Source organism: Natator depressus, chromosome 22 (assembly GCF_965152275.1).
Source record: "Natator depressus isolate rNatDep1 chromosome 22, rNatDep2.hap1, whole genome shotgun sequence".
Lineage (NCBI taxonomy): Eukaryota > Metazoa > Chordata > Testudines > Cheloniidae > Natator > Natator depressus.
This window is the reverse complement of record NC_134255.1, coordinates 6,219,622-6,236,951: the sequence shown is the minus strand read 5'-3', so window position 1 is coordinate 6,236,951 and position 17,330 is coordinate 6,219,622. Positions and strand designations below refer to the sequence as shown.

General features: G+C 42.4%; 1 protein-coding gene across 7 annotated transcripts in view; it reads left to right on the top strand.

Moving 5' to 3' along the window:
* ARHGAP32 (Rho GTPase activating protein 32) overlaps positions 1-17,330 on the top strand; it is a 393,773-nt gene that overhangs the window by 335,769 nt on the left and 40,674 nt on the right. For all 7 annotated transcript variants that reach the window (XM_074936787.1, XM_074936788.1, XM_074936789.1 and 4 more), the window contains one exon: positions 7,554-7,703. In XM_074936787.1, coding sequence (XP_074792888.1) covers positions 7,554-7,703 — 150 coding nt within the window. The remainder of the gene's footprint in view (positions 1-7,553; positions 7,704-17,330) is intronic.

The window sequence follows — 17,330 nt, the reverse complement described above, 5'->3', positions numbered from 1 at the left end:
AAAGTCTAGTTTTAGAGTAGACTCAGTCTTATTTTGGGGCCAGTAGCCCTGACGAATATCCCTTTAGCCTGACTTACTGTAAACTATCATCTTCCAGAGAATGGATTTTCTCTTTGGTATGTGATATCTAGCTGGACCTGAATATGCTTTTTTAAGGCGTCTTCTGCATTCCCTTCCTTTTTTGATTTTTTGCCACTGGAGTTTGTAGTTTGTTATATATTTTAAATCATGCAGCTATGCATGTTCTAGTTTTTGACCTTAACACAACATTCTCCTCGCAGCAGGGGACAGCTGTGTTCTGTAGTGTGTAAAATCACTGTTAATAGGAGAAACTAACACACTGCCAAGTGCTGAAAATGTGGGTCAGCATATATACTGTCTGATTTTCTCTTTGAGTTAAAGTTTACTAATCCTGTATTAGAGATCACGCTGCCATCAGGAGTCTTGGGAAGAACAGTCTGTCTAGGGATAGATTTTAAAACAAAATAATTATACACATACTTATTAGTGATAAATATTAAGACAGATATTTGCATTCTTGAACTTATTCTTGCTAAATGTAACTGGATTGCTGTTAGACAGACAGTGAAAATGTGAGCACTGGCTTTATAATCTTACCATCACCACATTTGTGTACCGTCAATTTGTGTGGCTGGTGAACGGGGTGCCATATGTACCAACAAAGCCTCCTTGCATCGCTTATGCTGGCAGAACCTTTGTAGCTTATACCAGTTCCCTGAATGAAATAAGCTGTATCATCAAAAGCAGTTTTTGGGCTGTATAATTGCATCTACTCTACGGCTTTTGCTAGCATAGTTAAGTTTGTTAGGGGGGTGACTTTTCTTTTTTTTTTTTTTTTCATGCTCCAAACTACAGCTAGGCAAATAATTGATTTTTTTGGTTCAGTTGCAGTTCTGAAAAATTGAAGAAAAAATCAGTTCGGGTTGCACAAACTATAAAATTTTTCACAATTTTTGGTGAGTTGAGAAAGTCCATTTCATGTCTGTTTCAGAGCAGAGGTTTGAATCTGGGTCTCCCACATCCCAGGTGAGTGTCCTAACCACTGGGCTAAAGTTGTGGTGGGGGACCACCAACAGCAGCATTACCGCCTCCACTGTCTCTTCCCTCTCCTCTTCCCCTTCCTCCTCTGGCCGTTTTGTAAATAATTAACATAAGAACGTAAGGTATCCAATTGGAGCTATAACCCCAGTATCACCACCATTTTTAATGTAGCCATACCTCAGGTGGGTTTAATGTACTGTCGATATAATCATGCCCACCCCCCAATCTATTCAGATTCTTTGAAGGTGTCGGCAAGCATGGGGCAAGGGTGATCCAGTTCATATAGTGTACTTGGACTTTTTCTGAAAACCTTTGACAAGGTCCCACACCAAAAGCTCTTAAACAAAGTAAGCAGTCATGGGTTAAGAGGGAAGTTCCCCCACGTGGATCAGTAACTGGTTAAAAGATAGGAAACAAAGGGTAGGAATAAATGGCCAGTTTTCAGAGTGGAGAGAGAGAAATAGCGGAGTCCCCCACGGATCTGTACTGGGATCAGTTCTGTTGAACATATTTATAAATGATCTGGAAAAGGGGGTACACAGTGAGGTGGCAAAGTTTGCAAATGATACAAAGTTATTCAAGACAGTTAAATCCACAGCTGACTGCCAAGAGTTACAGAGGGATCTCACAAAACTGGGTGACTGGCAGATGAAATTCAATGTTGATAACTGCATAGCAATGAACATTGGCACACATAATCCCAACTATACATAAAAAACGATGGAGGTGTAAATTAGCTGGTGCCACTCAAGAAACAGATCTTGGAGTTACGGTGGATAGTTCTTTCATTTACTCCTTTATATAACACATGAACCAGAGATCAGATCACCCAATGAAATTAATATGCAGCAGGTTTAAAACAAACAAAAGGAAGTACTTCTTCACACAATGCACAGTCAATCTGTGGAGCTCATTGCCAGGGGATGTTGTGAAAGCCAAAAGTATAAGTGGGTTCAAAAAAGTATTAGATAAGTTCATGGATGATAGGTCCATCAATGGCTAATAGCCAGAATGGTCAGGGACGCAATCTCATGCTCTAGGTGTCCCTAAGCCTCTGACTGCCAGAAGCTTGGACCGGACGATGGGATGGATGATTCGTAACTGACATAGCTATGCCAGCAAAGCTTTTAAATGTTGGCCAGGTCTTAAGTTTCTTCTTCTCTCAGTTTTCCCATTTCAAGCAATGGATTTACCTCTGTTTCTGCTGGCCAGGATTCAAAGCCGGACCTGCCAGTCAGAGGAAAGGCTTGGCCTATCTCTTCCAGGAGAGCACCAATATGCTGGCAGATGATTTCTTTAATGGTGATTAGCTCTTGAGTTGAAGTGATATGACGAACTATCTAGAATTTTCCTTATCCCTGCTTGTCAGCTTGTGATCCAGGTGTAAGGATCTTCCCAGCTATACAAGCTGCATATAATTTGGACAAATGATACTAGTGGGCTATCTGAGCACCTTACATGTAGTAATTTATTTTTCATAACCTCTGTGAGAGGTACAAAAAGTATTAATATCCTCATTTTAAAATGGGGAAACTGAGGTATAAGTTACTGACCCAAGGCCATACCGGAAGTTTGAGGGAAGGCTGGGATTATATTTGGTATAAACCCTGTGTTCTAATCACATGGCTGCTTGGGTTTTTTTCATAATTTTTGTCCAGAGGAAGTCTGATTTCTCTGATCAGTGAGTCATCCTGTATATGTAAAACGTATCAAGTCGTTTTAATCCAAGACACATTCTTGTCAATTCAAATGAGATCAGCAGAGGAAATTGTGTTTAACTGAAGGACAGAAAAGAACCATGTAAACATTATAACAGGCTGTTGATAATTGAATATCTGGGTATCTAACTTGTTCAGGCATTGGACAGGCAGCTCCTTGGATTGCCAAACAGGTGTAATGTGGGAACATATTTATGTCTATTTAATGGGGCAGAAAACAAGCAATTATTTTAGCCTATACTGAGCGAGTGGCTTAAAAGTACCTGACATCTATGTTGATTAAGAAATCCAGTCTACTTTTTTGCTTGTGTTTTAAGCCTGTAACACTTTAAATACCGAACATGACATATTTCCTTAAACCGTGTAAATCTATACAATACACTTAGAACATTTTAATGACTGTGGTGAACCCTGTGCTAACAGTCACCTGCTAAGTGCTGTCACCTTTCCCAGTGACCAGGGTAATCTGTAGAGATGATGGAGTTGTATATAATTTCCCAATAGTTTTAATACATTTATTTGATTGTTTTGTTATTCACCCAGAACACCAGGATGGGCTCCGCATTCACAGTTATATCCCCAGTTTGTGAAATGATTCAAATAAAAATATTTAAATATTTTTTTACATTATTTGCCAAACTGTAGCAAAAGTTTTTAGAAGCGTTTCCTATATTTATTAATTATAGCTAGGATTTTCAAAGGGGCCTCAGGGAATTAGGCACCCAAGTCCTGTTGACCGTCAATGGGTGTTAGTGCCTGTGATTCTAAGGGGTATGTCTATACTAAAGCCAGTACAGCTACTGCACTGCAGTTTTGCCTCTGCAGTGTAAACGGTTCCTACACTGATGGAATCTAGCTTTCTGAGAGTTGGTAGCTAGGTTGACGGAAACATTTTTCCATTGACCTAGCCATGTTTACACAGGGGGCAAGGTTGACCTAGCTACAGTGCTCAGGGTGTGACATTTTTCTCAGCCCGGAGAAAATCGATCTAGCTAAATTGATCAGTTTAGAGATGTAGACCAAGCCTTTGCCTACATCTCAGTTTACACTGCTGTGATTCAACCAACCGCTATAAGACCAAGAAATATAGCTCCTTTTAGTGGCTGCAATTTGCATGTGGGAGCACTCAGCATTGTACTGCGTCAGCTCCAATTGCAGTCAGGGGGGGCTAACTGCAGTGGGAGCAGAGTTAGGCCAGAACTTTTCAAACACTCACCCTGCAGGTTTCACTATCTGTGAAGCTGAGTGAGAAATAGACATATGGCCCAAAAGGTTTATCACCTGCTCCCATGAAGGTTGGGACCCATGTCTCTCTCTCTGCTGCACAATGCCTAGCACACTGATGGTGCTCCGTAAAGTCCCAGAGAGGCTCAGATACTCTGGGGTTGGTAACCAAGATGGACTGAATACAAATCTGTCCTGATCCTGGGCTTGTGTCTTAACAGGGTATGTTTAATTTTTTCCTTAAATTAAAAAATAAACTGGCATGGAACCAAAATCACAGTTTAAGGCACTCTTGGTGCTTCAGGTCACTGTTAAATAATTCACTTTTAACGGTGGAAGGTGAAGCTGCTGGTTTTGTTGGAGATTTAAGAAGCTGCATATTCAGATCTACTAGTGTTTTGCTGCCATGCCTTTAAAGTCCAGGGAAACTAAACTTAATGCACCTTGCATGCGGATAGTGCGTCTTTGAGAGTTTGTGCTTGTAGCTGGCATAACATCCAAAGGCACGTGCTTCCCAGCGCAGGTAGACAGACACGCACTAGCTCTGCTCAAGCTAGTGTGATTAAAATAGCAGTGTTGTCATTGGAGCTCAGATGGTGGCTTGATCTGGCCACCTTAGTATGTACCATGGGGTCAGGCAGGTTTGTCCTTGGGTGACTAGCCCAACCTACCCCCTGTGCCGTCATGACCACGCTGCTGTTTTTATTGCTCTATCGCACCTTCCCAGTGCAGTGTATACCCTCAAGTCTCCAGCTAGAGAGGGAGTGAAGCACAGTAGACCAGCATTCCTTCCCTAACCCCTTGCTGATCTTTGCATGGGAACACCAGTGTTTCACAGAATGCAGCACTCTCACCCAGGAGCCAGAGGTTCAAGGGCTCCCTAACTTCTGCTCCACCCCCTTTTTCCTGGTCCAAAGACCTGAGAACACAGGAAGGATCAGGGTGTGATGAGGATGAGTGGGCATTCTCTGGAGTGAGAGTGGGGAGTAGAGTTACTTCTACTGGATCCCTTATGCCATAGGTAGAGTTTTATTGATAACGTGATATCCTTCATAACACCTGCCTTAATTCACTTTACTATTGTGTAATGCTAAGCGTGATACACGAGCTGTATAAACCACTCTGACAGGTAACTGGGTTCATCCATCTTCAAAAGGTTGGCAAGGTTTTATAGAGAAAGACAGGAAAGAAAACTCCCTTGCCTCCTTTACTTCTGTTGCTGCTTTGCTAGTACAGTAGACACCCAAGGCTAAGGGCAGTGTTTACAGTCTCCCAGCCAGGAAACAGCATTGCATCAGCAGCCTGCCAGGCTAGTAGTGGCAAAAACTGGATGTACTTTGGGACCCACTGTGACTTTGGTTCTTATAAATCCTGCTGTAAAAAGTTAGATCATTTGGATACAAAGCTGCAGAGTGTTTAAAGAGCTGCTCCCACATGCAGGCCCAGCTTTAAGTCGAACTAGTTTTTAAAATTAAGTTAAAGTAGCTTCAGGTTTTATTTGTGCCCCTGAGTCCCCTAACCAGTTTTTGTGGTTTTACAATCACATTTTCCAACTGGTTTTTCTCCCTTGTTGGTGGGTGGAGAAACCGACATAAACAAAAGGAAAATCATTGACCAGGTCCCGAGTCTATTACACGATCGCTAGCAGGGATTCCTGCACCTATGCTGAGTCTTGCTTACTATACAGATGAAACAGTGAAACTGACATGAAATGTTGTCATATGCATTTGGGCCCAGATTTTTGAAGGTATTCAGATGTTATGTTCAGCGTTGCAATGACTGATTTAGGACAGTAAATATCATTTTCAAAAATGATTTAGGCACTTAGGAGTCTAAATCCCATCAACTTTGCATATGATTTGGTCTCCAAAGTACCTAAATCCTTTTAGAAAATTATATTTAGGCTCCTAAATCAGCTAGATGTTGCAATGCTGAGTGCAGCAGTGCCTAAATATCTTTAAAAATCTGAGCCTAAGTAATTAAATTGGGAAAAAGACACAGAGAAAAATATTTTTTCCCTGATATCTTTTATATATCCTTAATCCTGGGTGTAATTTTAACCATTACAAAGCCGAAAAGAATTTCAGACAGAAATGTGATTTTTTTTTTTCCAAGTTGATGCTTGATAATAAAAAGGCTGAATTTTGTCATTGAATGAGTCTAGCTTAGAGGAAAAGAGGCCTGATGCAAAGCCCTAACCCCAACCCTTAAAAATAAAGATTTCCATTGATTTTGAAACGCCTGTGAAGAGTAGAGAGAATACTTCAGTATTCATTGAAATAAAGGGAAAATATGCAGCTGTTTAAAGTGGTTAAAATGTAATGCCCTGTGCCAGGGGTTCTTTTGTTCTGGGATGAGAATTTTCAAGGCAGCTAGTTGGAAGTGAGTGTAAAAGTACCCACCTGCCCAGGGAAGTCCCAAGTCCAAAGCGGTGCAAGAAATTTCAAGCTTGAGTGCGGTATCACACAGCAGTAATGGCACTGCGAAGAAAAACACCTTTGTCATTCTGAGCAAGCAGAAACGGAGGCTCGTGTTCCCTTGCTTTGTTCAAGATGACATTACTCTCCTGAATTTTCATGACTGTAGTAACTGTTTTAATGCAGGTAAAATATAGGTCTGGCTGCCTCATTGAGTCACAGGAATGGTAGGAGGCTAATTGCTAACATTGCAGCACAGTGCTGCAAGGACCTTTACAACTTCCTGAAACTGTAAAGGCTCAATGACAAAGCAAGTCCTTTTATGCCTTGTGATTTTTTTAAATAGAACTCCTCTGTTCAAGCTAAATTGCTGTTAAATCATGTCCATAAAGGTACTTTTGTCAGGAAAGCCAGGAGGGTTCTTTTGTGCTACCTCATTGCTTTCGGAGGGAGCTGCTGGAAGAGAGGCTGTCATTACAGAGCATTGTCTTGCTTCCTGACTCAAATGAATGCCAGATCTGCCCTCCCATTGACATGCAGGCTATTTGTGTAGCTCCCGCTTCTCTCCACCCTTAGAAAGGCAGTAACCTGTATGAATCTCCATGGCATTGATTGCAGATTTCACTTCTTAGTGGAATTGGAAGGTCTTAACAAACTGACTTGTTTTCCCAACTTGATACAAAGCTCAAGAGAAGCAGCATTATGTAGAAGAATTGAGCAGGACGTTGAGAGTCAACACTCTTGGGTTCTGTTCTTGTCTCTGCCACAGACTCAACTTTGTGGCCTTGGGGGGCAAATCACTTGAACTCTGGTTCTTCAATTTTCTCTTCTGTGAAATTCACCTACCTCCCAAGGAGCTGGATGAAATTTAGTTTACAAATAATACTTAGGGTCCAATCTTCAGCTGTAACTGGAGTGCTCAGCGCTTCCGAAGTCAGCCTTTTATTCCTGTACTGGCCAAAAATAAAAATCAGAGCCCTTGTATTAACTTTGGAATTGAGCGCATATGCTTGTGTGAATAATTGGCATTGATGTTACTCTGAGCTTCATGCTCTCAGTAGGACGTATTATGTGTTGTCTTGGCCTGGTTACCTGAACCTAAATGTGGGGGTTGGTTTGTTTTATTGTGCAGTGTCAAAAAAACACGGCAAGCTCATCACTTTCCTGCGAACATTCATGAAGTCACGCCCAACGAAACAGAAACTGAAGCAACGCGGGATCCTGAAAGAGAGGGTGTTCGGGTGCGACCTGGGAGAGCATCTCCTCAACTCTGGCCATGATGGTAAGAGAGAAACTCCTGAGTTCCTCATTCACACTGATGCTTGGGGCTTGTTTAAAGGGTGATTTTTATCATAGTGTTTTAGTACCTTCACAGGGAGAAAATATCAGTTCGGTTCCCAAGGACTGTTAAATATAGCAGCTAATGGCAGAAAAAGAACCAATGGCTGCAAGTTGAAGTCAGACAAAATCAAATTCGAAATAAGGTGCACATTTTTAACTGAGGGTAAATGGCCACTGGGACAAACTGGCAAGGGGAGCAGTGGATACTTCTACTCTCGAAGTCTTCAGATTATGCCTGGATGCCTTTATGGAAGATATACTTGAGTTGAATGTAAAGTATTGGGCTCAACACACGAATAAGGGGATGAAGATCCCTGGCCTGTGTTACAAGAGGTCAGACTTGATGATGTAATGGTCGCTTCTGACCTTTCAGTCTCTAAATCCATGGGACCTGATTCTCTTTTCGTGCGTGTGTACGTGAGGAGTAACCCCACTGGAGTCACACTGTTATGAATGAGATAAAAACTAGGCTCAGAGTTATTGCAGTTTATTTGTTCATGGCAATGTCCCTGATGTGCTAGACACTTTCCAGCAAGGACAGTCCTTGTCACAAGAAACTCACAGTCTAAGGAGACACAAACAAGTAAACTGAGGATGGGGAAGGGTAACACCAAACAGATTGTTTTTATACAAGTCAGAATCCCTGTCGGCAAATGGTAGAGAGGGTTAGGAAATGGGAAATTAGAACATCACAGGCGTTAGAAATCAGATACATTGTAATGCCACTTATTCTTTCCAAGTCTTTCAATATTTCAGTCCATTATCTTTATATGATTCCAGCTCAGTCTGCAAACTGGGGTCTTTCCATCTGCCTTTCCCACTGCTCCCATAAAATACACAATGTACAGGAACTAGTTGGATTTTACTTTAGAATTTTGCTTTCCTCGAGTCCGTGACAAGCCCATTGCTCCTCCCTTGTCTCCCCAACAGCTACTAAAACAAAGTGTCAGGGAAGGGGTGTCCAGGCCCGGAAAAAGCTACACCTACTATTTCTCTTCTTAGGTTTGTTTGATATGATTTGCTCTCTCATCTCACAGTGACACCTCTGATCAGAGGCTGGTGAATCAGGGAGGCTCCAGAACTGCTGAGTACCAAGCCAGAGAGGGAGAGCTATTCAAACCAATTCTTTCACAGTTCAGCATTAGTCGGAAGTCGTTCACATATACAGCCCCTTCTGGTGACGTCTGTTTAGGAAAGCAGCAGACCAGTATGTAGCAGAGCAGCCAGAGTACCAAGCAGTTAAGGGCATCAAGAAGGTAGAAAGGGATACAGCATCACTTCCAGCTATGTCAGTTTTTGTTGCCTTCATATTTTTCCTCTTGCCTAACCAAATAGATTGTGAATCTGGGCAAGCGGCTGACATCATATGTCAAAGTCCATACTGTCATGTCTTACAGCTTTTGCCTTGAGGATGAAGGACAAGGGGGCAGGGAAGAGGGGTTTCTTCACTGAGTTTACACCAGCAGTATTTTAGACTCCTTGCTCATACCGATGGCTTGAAGGGTAGGGGCTGGTGGAGGGCAAGCGATGTGTTGCCTTAAATGATTCCATTTGGGGAACAGCAGGGTTTAATCTTGTCGCTGACTTTAAGTATTTTACTGCCAGTTTTGGTGGACAGCATCAAACTGTTCTTGTGAAATCAGGACTGTGCCAAAGCTCATTGGTTTGTTAATTAGAGCCAGTGAAGGTCGATATAACTGGGGCTGGAAAAGTCTGAGAGAGCCAGAAACTGGATGGTTTGGAAGCAGAAACGGTACTAATGTCCCATTTAAGAAATGGATCCAGGATGGCTAGTTTACGCCACCTCGTTGCTGTAGAATATTTTGTTTTATCTTCAAGTGGGAGAAATCAAGGCGATCAAAAGGCATGCAGAGAGAGTGAGCTCGTGACTGGGCAAAGCAGGAATTCTGTTTAATCCCCAGAGCCCCCTCTTGTTCCCTTGAGTTGAGCAAGACTGAAGATGATTTATTAAGTTTCATAAGAGACAAGGAGCAGATCCTCAGCTAGAGTAAATTGTCAGAGCTCCAGGGATGGTTCATCTGTGAGCTTTGACACCATCTGAGGACCTGCCCCCTAGTTTTTGAATCCCCTCCCCACGGCACACTCCTCCATGATTATGTCTGTGCTTCATTCGTGAGGTCTCTTCATCTATGCAGTTTCCAGTTCTTTTCAGCCTTGACTTAATGACTCTTTCACAACTCCCCGGAGCAAAGCAGATCCAATCTGAATGTTGCTAACAGGGGCAGATCTCCATTTCTCACAGCAGGGTTGGTTTTTTTCTGTGTGATTCAGCTCCCTGACCCATATTCCAAATGAGGTAGTTCTAGGGATTAGTTTTGCAGAGACATTTTTGCGTTCTGGTGAATCAGACTACGCGTACGCAGACAGCATTTTAAGTACCCCTCATTCTGAAGCGTTAGATAGCTCAGTCTCAGAGCAAATTGTTAAGCAGAACTGGTTGATCTGCTTATAGGGGAATTGAGATACCACATGAGAACCTAGATGAGTTAGATAGAGAGTGGATACAATAATATCCTTTCATCTGTGAGATCAGACAATAGCTCAAAAATGTTTTCAGAGTAGCTGCTACCATGCAGTACTTCATACGTGCGTCGGTTTTAGCTGATGAAACAGCAAGGGACTTGTTTACATCCAGAAAGCATTTGATGGTGTCTCGATTCACAGAAAAAAAATCATTTTGTTAAATTAATAATAAATGTTGACACTTTGCTACCCAATAACCAAAAGCGTCTGCATGGCTTAAGCAAAACGTTTTGGGACAAAATGTCTTCAAAACAGGCAACAGCACATTCACATGCTCTCGAGAAGTGCAGAACTGAGCTGTTGTGCTCCGCGTGTTGAGAACTGTCGAGTCGCTGCTGCTCAGCTGACGAGGCCTTGCCTTTCAAGAATTTATCTTGGGACAATCTGAGTAGTTCCAATCCCATGCGTCTGAGATGCTGCAGGCTGCCCTTCATATAGATGGGTCCTATTTTATTTACAACACCCAGCAATGTGCTAAATGCTTTGTAGTGCAAGGAAAAGTTAAATTGGCAATCTGCTGTCCTGATCCTGCAAACACTTGAGTTACTTTCCTCATGTAAGTAGTTCCTTTGAATCCAATAAGACTGCTTACATAATTAAGTGTAAGTGTTTGCAGTACTGGGCCTTAGTTTTTTGACATGGGATGATGAGTGAGAATAACAGACAGACAAAGATGAGCAAAGGGTAAGGAAGGATGAAGGTTGCAATAGGTTACTTGATTTAGGGAACGGTCACATCTTGATGGTGTGCATACTTAGTGTTTTAAGCTTTAATACTAAACAGGTAAACTTTGGTATATATTGAGCATAGCCAGTGCAGATGGTTGTGTTTTTATTAATGAAGGTCGAGAGTACAACCGGTATAGGGTAGTGGTGGTATAAAGCATTTATATAGTGCCATCAATCTGTAAGGGAGTTTGCAAACATAGGTGAAACACGTTGCCTGCCACAAAGAGTTTACAATCCAAATGAGGCAAAGAAAAGGGTGGAAGTTTCAGAGTAACAGCCGTGTTAGTCTGTATTCGCAAAAAGAAAAGGAGTACTTGTGGCACCTTAGTGTGGTTCGGTGGATAGGGCACTGGACTAAGAGTCAGAAGACCTGGGTTCTGTTCCCAGGTCTTTGCTATAACGTTTGGCAAGTCTTTTCATTTCTCTGCCTCAGTTTCCTCTCTCTTTGTCTAATTATACTTACCTTCTTTGATAAATTGGTTTGAGATCTACACGAAAAAGTATTGTGTAAGAAGAGTTAAACATCTTATTATTAGACAAGTCGTAGGACAGCAGACCAGCTGTGGAATGACCAGAGTTATCTACTCACAAATTTGTGGTCCCATGTACACCTTAAGAATACCTGGAAGAATGTACACTTCCATGTATAGTGGAAGAATACCTGTCTGTCTACCATCTCTACATTTAAGAGCAGCAATGATGCTTTAGCAGATATCCCTAGATTTAGAGCACGGAGTTCTCAAAAGAGAGCTCTTGAGTCTGCCAGTTTTTCTTGTTGGCATGACAGAACCTGTGTCTGTCACCCTTCAGGGCATAATCCATCTATTTACTCTGACTTCTTTTTAAGGGAGGTGTCTGTGCAGCAAGTGTCTGTTGCAATTGGGTGGGGTCAATAGTTGGTTGTTGTTGTTGACTTTATTTGGTATATGGCTGCAATTTGTTGTTGTATAATTGGGTTTGGGCCAGCAGGTTACGCTGCACACTATTTGCGGGGGGGGGGGGGGGAAGAGGAGAGAAATAAAAATATAATGTTTGTAATAGAGGCAACAGAGGAATATTTTAATATTGAAACAATTCTGTACCCCCTGAATGACAAATGAATGCTCGTAATTGTATGGGAGACAGTGTCCTGTTTATCTATTTTATGTTAGCACTAGACGGGTCAACCAGTATTAGGACTCCTTTATGGTAGGTGCTGTACGTACACTTAGTGAGAGACAGCCCCTGCCCCAAAGTGCTTATCTAACTAAATAGGCAAGAAAGACAAAAGGTGGGAGATGAACATAATTTGTTGGGGAAGAGTCAACATGGTTTTTGTAAAGGGAAATCATGCCTCACCAGTCTACTACAATTCTTTGAGGGGGTCAACAAGCATGTGGACAAGGGGGATCCAGTGAATATAGTGTGTTTAGATTTCAGAAAGCCTTTGACAAGGTCCCTCACCAAAGGCTATTAAGCAAAGTAAGCTGTCATAGGATAAGAGGGAAGGTCCTCTCATGGATTGGTAACTGGTTAAAAGATAGGAAACAGAGAGTAGGAATAAATAGTCAGTTCTCAGAATGGAGAGAGGTGGTATCCCCCAAGGGTCTGTACTGGGCCCAGTCCTATTCAACATATTCATAAATGATCTGGAAAAAGGGGTAAACGGTGAGGTGGCAAAATTTGCAGATGATACAAAACTACTCGAGATAGTTAAGTCCCAGGCAGACTGCGAAGAGCTACAAAGGAATCTCACAAAACTGGGTGGCTGGGCAACAAAATGGCAGATGAAATTCAAATGCAAAGTAATGCACACTGGAAAACATAATCCCAACTATACATATAAAATGATGAGGTCAAAATTAGTTGTTACCACTCAAGAAAGAGATCTTGGAGTCATTGTGGAGAGTTCTCTGAAAATATCCACTCAATGTGCAGCGGCAGTCAAAAAGGCAAACAGAATGTTGGGAATCATTAAGAAAGGGATAGATAATAAGACAGAAAATATCATATTGCCTCTATATACATCCATGGTACGCCCACATCCATGGTACAGCTCACTGCTGTAGCTCACGAAAGCTTATGCTCAAATAAATTAGTTAGTCTCTAAGGTGCCACAAGTACTCCTTTTCTTTTTGCGAATACACTAACATGGCTGCTACTCTGAAACCTGTAAAAATGATTAGGGGTATGGAATGGCTTCCGTATGAGGAGAGATTAATAAGATTGGGACTTTTCAGCTTGGAAAAGAGATGACTAAGGGGGATATGGTAGAGGTCTATAAAATCATGACTGATGTGGAGAAAGTAAATAAGGAAGTGTTATTTACTCCTTCTCATAACACAAGAACTAGGGATCACCAAATGAAATCAATAGGCAGCAGGTTTAAAACAAACAAAAGGAAGTATTTCTTCATACAACGCACAGTCAATCTGTGGAACTCTTTGTCAGAGGATGTTGTGAAGGCCAAGACTATAACAGGGTTCAAAAAAGAACTAGATACATTCATAGAGGATAGGTCCATCAATGGTTATTATCTAGGATGGGCAGGAATGGTGTCCCTAGCCTCTGTTTGCCAGAAGGTGGGAATGGGTGATGGGATGGATCACTTGAGGATTACCTGCTCTGTTCATTCCCTCTGGGGCACCTGGCATTGGCCACTGTTGGAAGACAGGATGCTGGGCTAGATGGACCTTTGCTCTGTTCTTATGGGAGATGGGAGGTATCATTATACTCATTTTGCAGATGTGGATCTGAGGTGTGGAGGGATTAAGGATAACATTTTCAAAAACACTTAAATCCCATTTTCAAAAGACACACTTAGGAGCCCAAGGAAATCTCTTTGAAAGTCAGTCGGACTTAGGCTCCTAAATGATCTGCCCGAGGTCACACAGGAAGTCTGGGCAGATTCTGGAATTGAACCCACATCTCCTAAATCCAGTGTTTTAGCCCTAAGATCATCCTTCCTATCCCTGTTAAGAATCCAGCACCAACATTTTCTAAATAAAGGTTTCTGCCCCTTTAAAATGCAGAGCAAGGTCTTATGTGGGTGGTAGCAGTGATGTAAGGTGTACCATTTATTAAGCATTTCATATGCTCAACATGCGTTACAAACATTAAGTAATAAGTCCTCACAACATCCCAGGTAGCATTTCTCCCATTTACTAATACGGAAACTGAGTCGGAGATTAAGTAACTTGTCCCATGCTATACAGTAAGCAAGTGGAAGAGTGAAGAATCCAGGCCTTCCAACTCCCATTGCTGTGCTCTAAACTCTAGCCCATGCTGCTGCTTTGTGCATACAGACCTGAATATGTCTCAGTGAAACAGCTGCAGCTAATATCTGTCAGTGGTTTCCACTTGTGATACTAGATTATGATGATACACACATTTCATACAGATACAAGGGCTATCTCCTCTCTGTCCTTTCTCTCTCTCTCTAACTTCAGCTGTCAACGTTATAGATTCGGGGGCTGTTGAGTTCAAGGTTTCTGTTTCAGGTTTCTCTCTACAAATAATGAATGTGTAAACATCCTCTTGAGGTATATTGGTTTTTATTGTGCGGTTCAATTCAATTATGGTCACTTCCATGCCTATGGGATGTGTGCCTCCATTTAATTTTAGTGTGCGACTACTTTAGCTTTTAAATACCTTTCCCCACTGATGAAGTCATTTGGAAGCAGCCCAAGCTTGTTAGGGAGTAGTTCTTTTTTCATCAGGCAGGAGAGATATCCAATTTGTTCTGCTCTGCTGACATCTGCCATGCTGCTGTATTTTATGGAGTGGCAACCTGCAGCACTCTCAGTATTGTGCCTGATAAGGGAAACATTTTAGTTCTTCCCATTATGGCACAGGTAGGGATGGAAGCAAAGTGTGTCTTTCCAAAAGCACACCTGCCACGCTCCTCTCCAAATGTAAAGAATCCTATTTACAAGGGATGCATGAGTTCAGGAGAGGAGTTGGGTATGTCGTGCATTGCAATGCCTATGCAACATACTCATTTGCTCTTAAGGAGAATTAGGGTATGTCTACACAGTCAACGTTAAAGTGCTGTAATAAAACCACCTCTGCAAGGGGAATAGCTACCAGCGCTGGGAGCCATGCCACTTTACAGCACTGAAACTTGCATCGCTTAAGGGGGTGTTTTTTCACACCCCTGAGCGAAGAAAGTTTCAGCGCTGTAAGTGGCAGTGTAGACAAGGCCTTAGACATGAAACTTCCTGTGTGAATCCTGAAAATGATTGTAAATGTGGAGAGCTCACCACTCTGTGCATCAGTTTTCCCATCTGTAGAATGGGGATAACGATCCTGACGTCATTCATAAAGTGCTTTGAAAACTAAAACTGAAAAGTGCTCTAGAGGAGCTAGATATTTTTATTGTTTATTTTATTATTAAATATGGATGCAAGGTTATGAACAGTTTGTGTGTGTCTAGATGGGCAGAACACTTTTGGAATGTGGCAGTGATGTGTTATTAACAATAATAAATACTCTTCTTGGAGTAGTGTCCCTGTGGGTGCTCCATTTCAGGGGCATATGTGCCCTGCACCTTAGATCAGAGATTTTTGGTAGTAGTGCCCATTCAGTCCATGCAGGCACCCTACACATTCTCGAACCCTGGACTGAGGCTAGATACGGCTGCATGGGCGACCGTCCGTAGTTCCTTCTCGACTGCCTTCAGCCAGAGACAGAGTTTAATGTATGCCAGTTTTTCTCTTTAGAGTTAGAATATAGTATATGGAGTTAGTTCTTTAGTTAGTTTATAAGATTCCTATTACTTTATAGTTGTTGGAACTGCTGATCCTGTTTTCTTTAAAAAAAGAAAAGAAAAAAATATTGTTTTCCCCCATTATTGTGGGGGTCAGAAGCAATTTTTTTCTTGTCTCTGGGTTGCTGAGCTCCCTGGATTTTAATAGGTGCGTCTCCTGTTGAGCAACAGGAATAGGAATTCTGTGTGTTCATTGCTTGGAAAACTTGCATATGCCAAGCAAGTGTAAGATTTGCACTTCTTTTAAGGGAAGATCCTGAAAAACAGGGAAATTAAATATAGGTTATTAATGAAGGAGCAAGCCTTAAAACTGGCTTTGGACCCAGATGCCGAGAACCCCCTCAAACAGGTACCTACTACTTCCATTAGTTCCCTGTCTACATCAAGATCATGGTCACAGAGAGCTACAGGTGAAGGCAGTGTCGAGACCCTGGTCTCTGACACTCTCCATGAATGAGGTACCTGTAACCACTCCTTCGGTACCAAGGGCTTCCCACTCAAAGACCAAGGAAGGGGATCAGAGGATCAGAATAGAGAGTTCCTCCTCAAAGACGATTCAGTCACTGGAGACATCAAGCCCGATAGGAGTGCTATTGATGCTCCAAGTTCTTCAGGTACTGTGAAGCACTCTAAGACTTCACCGAAGACCCATGCCTCAGCAGTAAAGGGCACACTACTGAAGACTACTATTATGACTACCATCAGAGCCCATGGTAGCGAGAGAGCAGCCTCACTGGAATCTGCGGTACCACTGATACCATCATCAGCACCCCGGACAGCAACATCGGGAACCACAGTGCCTTTATGAAGGTCTGTTGTGTTCCCGGTACCACAGGAGTTCTGGTACCCTAAAGACCTCATGGTCCCGAATGAGCCCGAGTCTCCCCCCTTTTGCAACCTCCAGACGCCTCTCTGAACTGAGATCTGCAGGGTTACTGAATGCACGTATTGTAGTGAGATCCACTACTTCCTGAGCCTCTACAGGGAAGGATTGTCGTCACCTGTACAATATGGAGGGAGGTGGTAGAATCTCCTTCCTTAGAAGTTTTTAAGGTCAGACTTGATGATTTAATTGGGGATTGGTCCTGCTTTGAGCAGGGGGTTGGACTAGATGACCTCCTGAGGTCCCTTCCAACCCTGATATTCTATGATTCTATGATCCTATGTGAAGGAGCATTTGGAGTAAGACTCAGAACTGTCAGTTCAAGGCTCTCTAGTTTACTTTAGGAGACATTATTCCCCTTTGCAGATGCAAGGAAGGCAGGATACAAGATCCCTTCTTGTTAATACCTGGGAGAATCAACAATGTCTACCCCCTCCCCCCCCCACGCCTTAGAGTCCTCCTCATTGGTCTTCAGTGGCCCCATGGGCAGTGTACCACCAGCAGTTTTGAGGGCCCTGATTCAGTTTCATAAGGAACTTAGAAGACCTCTTCTTCGGCAGCTTTGATCCCTCCCCTCCACGCCAAATCAGTAGAGGAGACCTTTGAGGAGCAAGAGGTGAGGGCCGACAAGAAGGTCAACCCCTTCCCTCCCCCCTTACAAATATT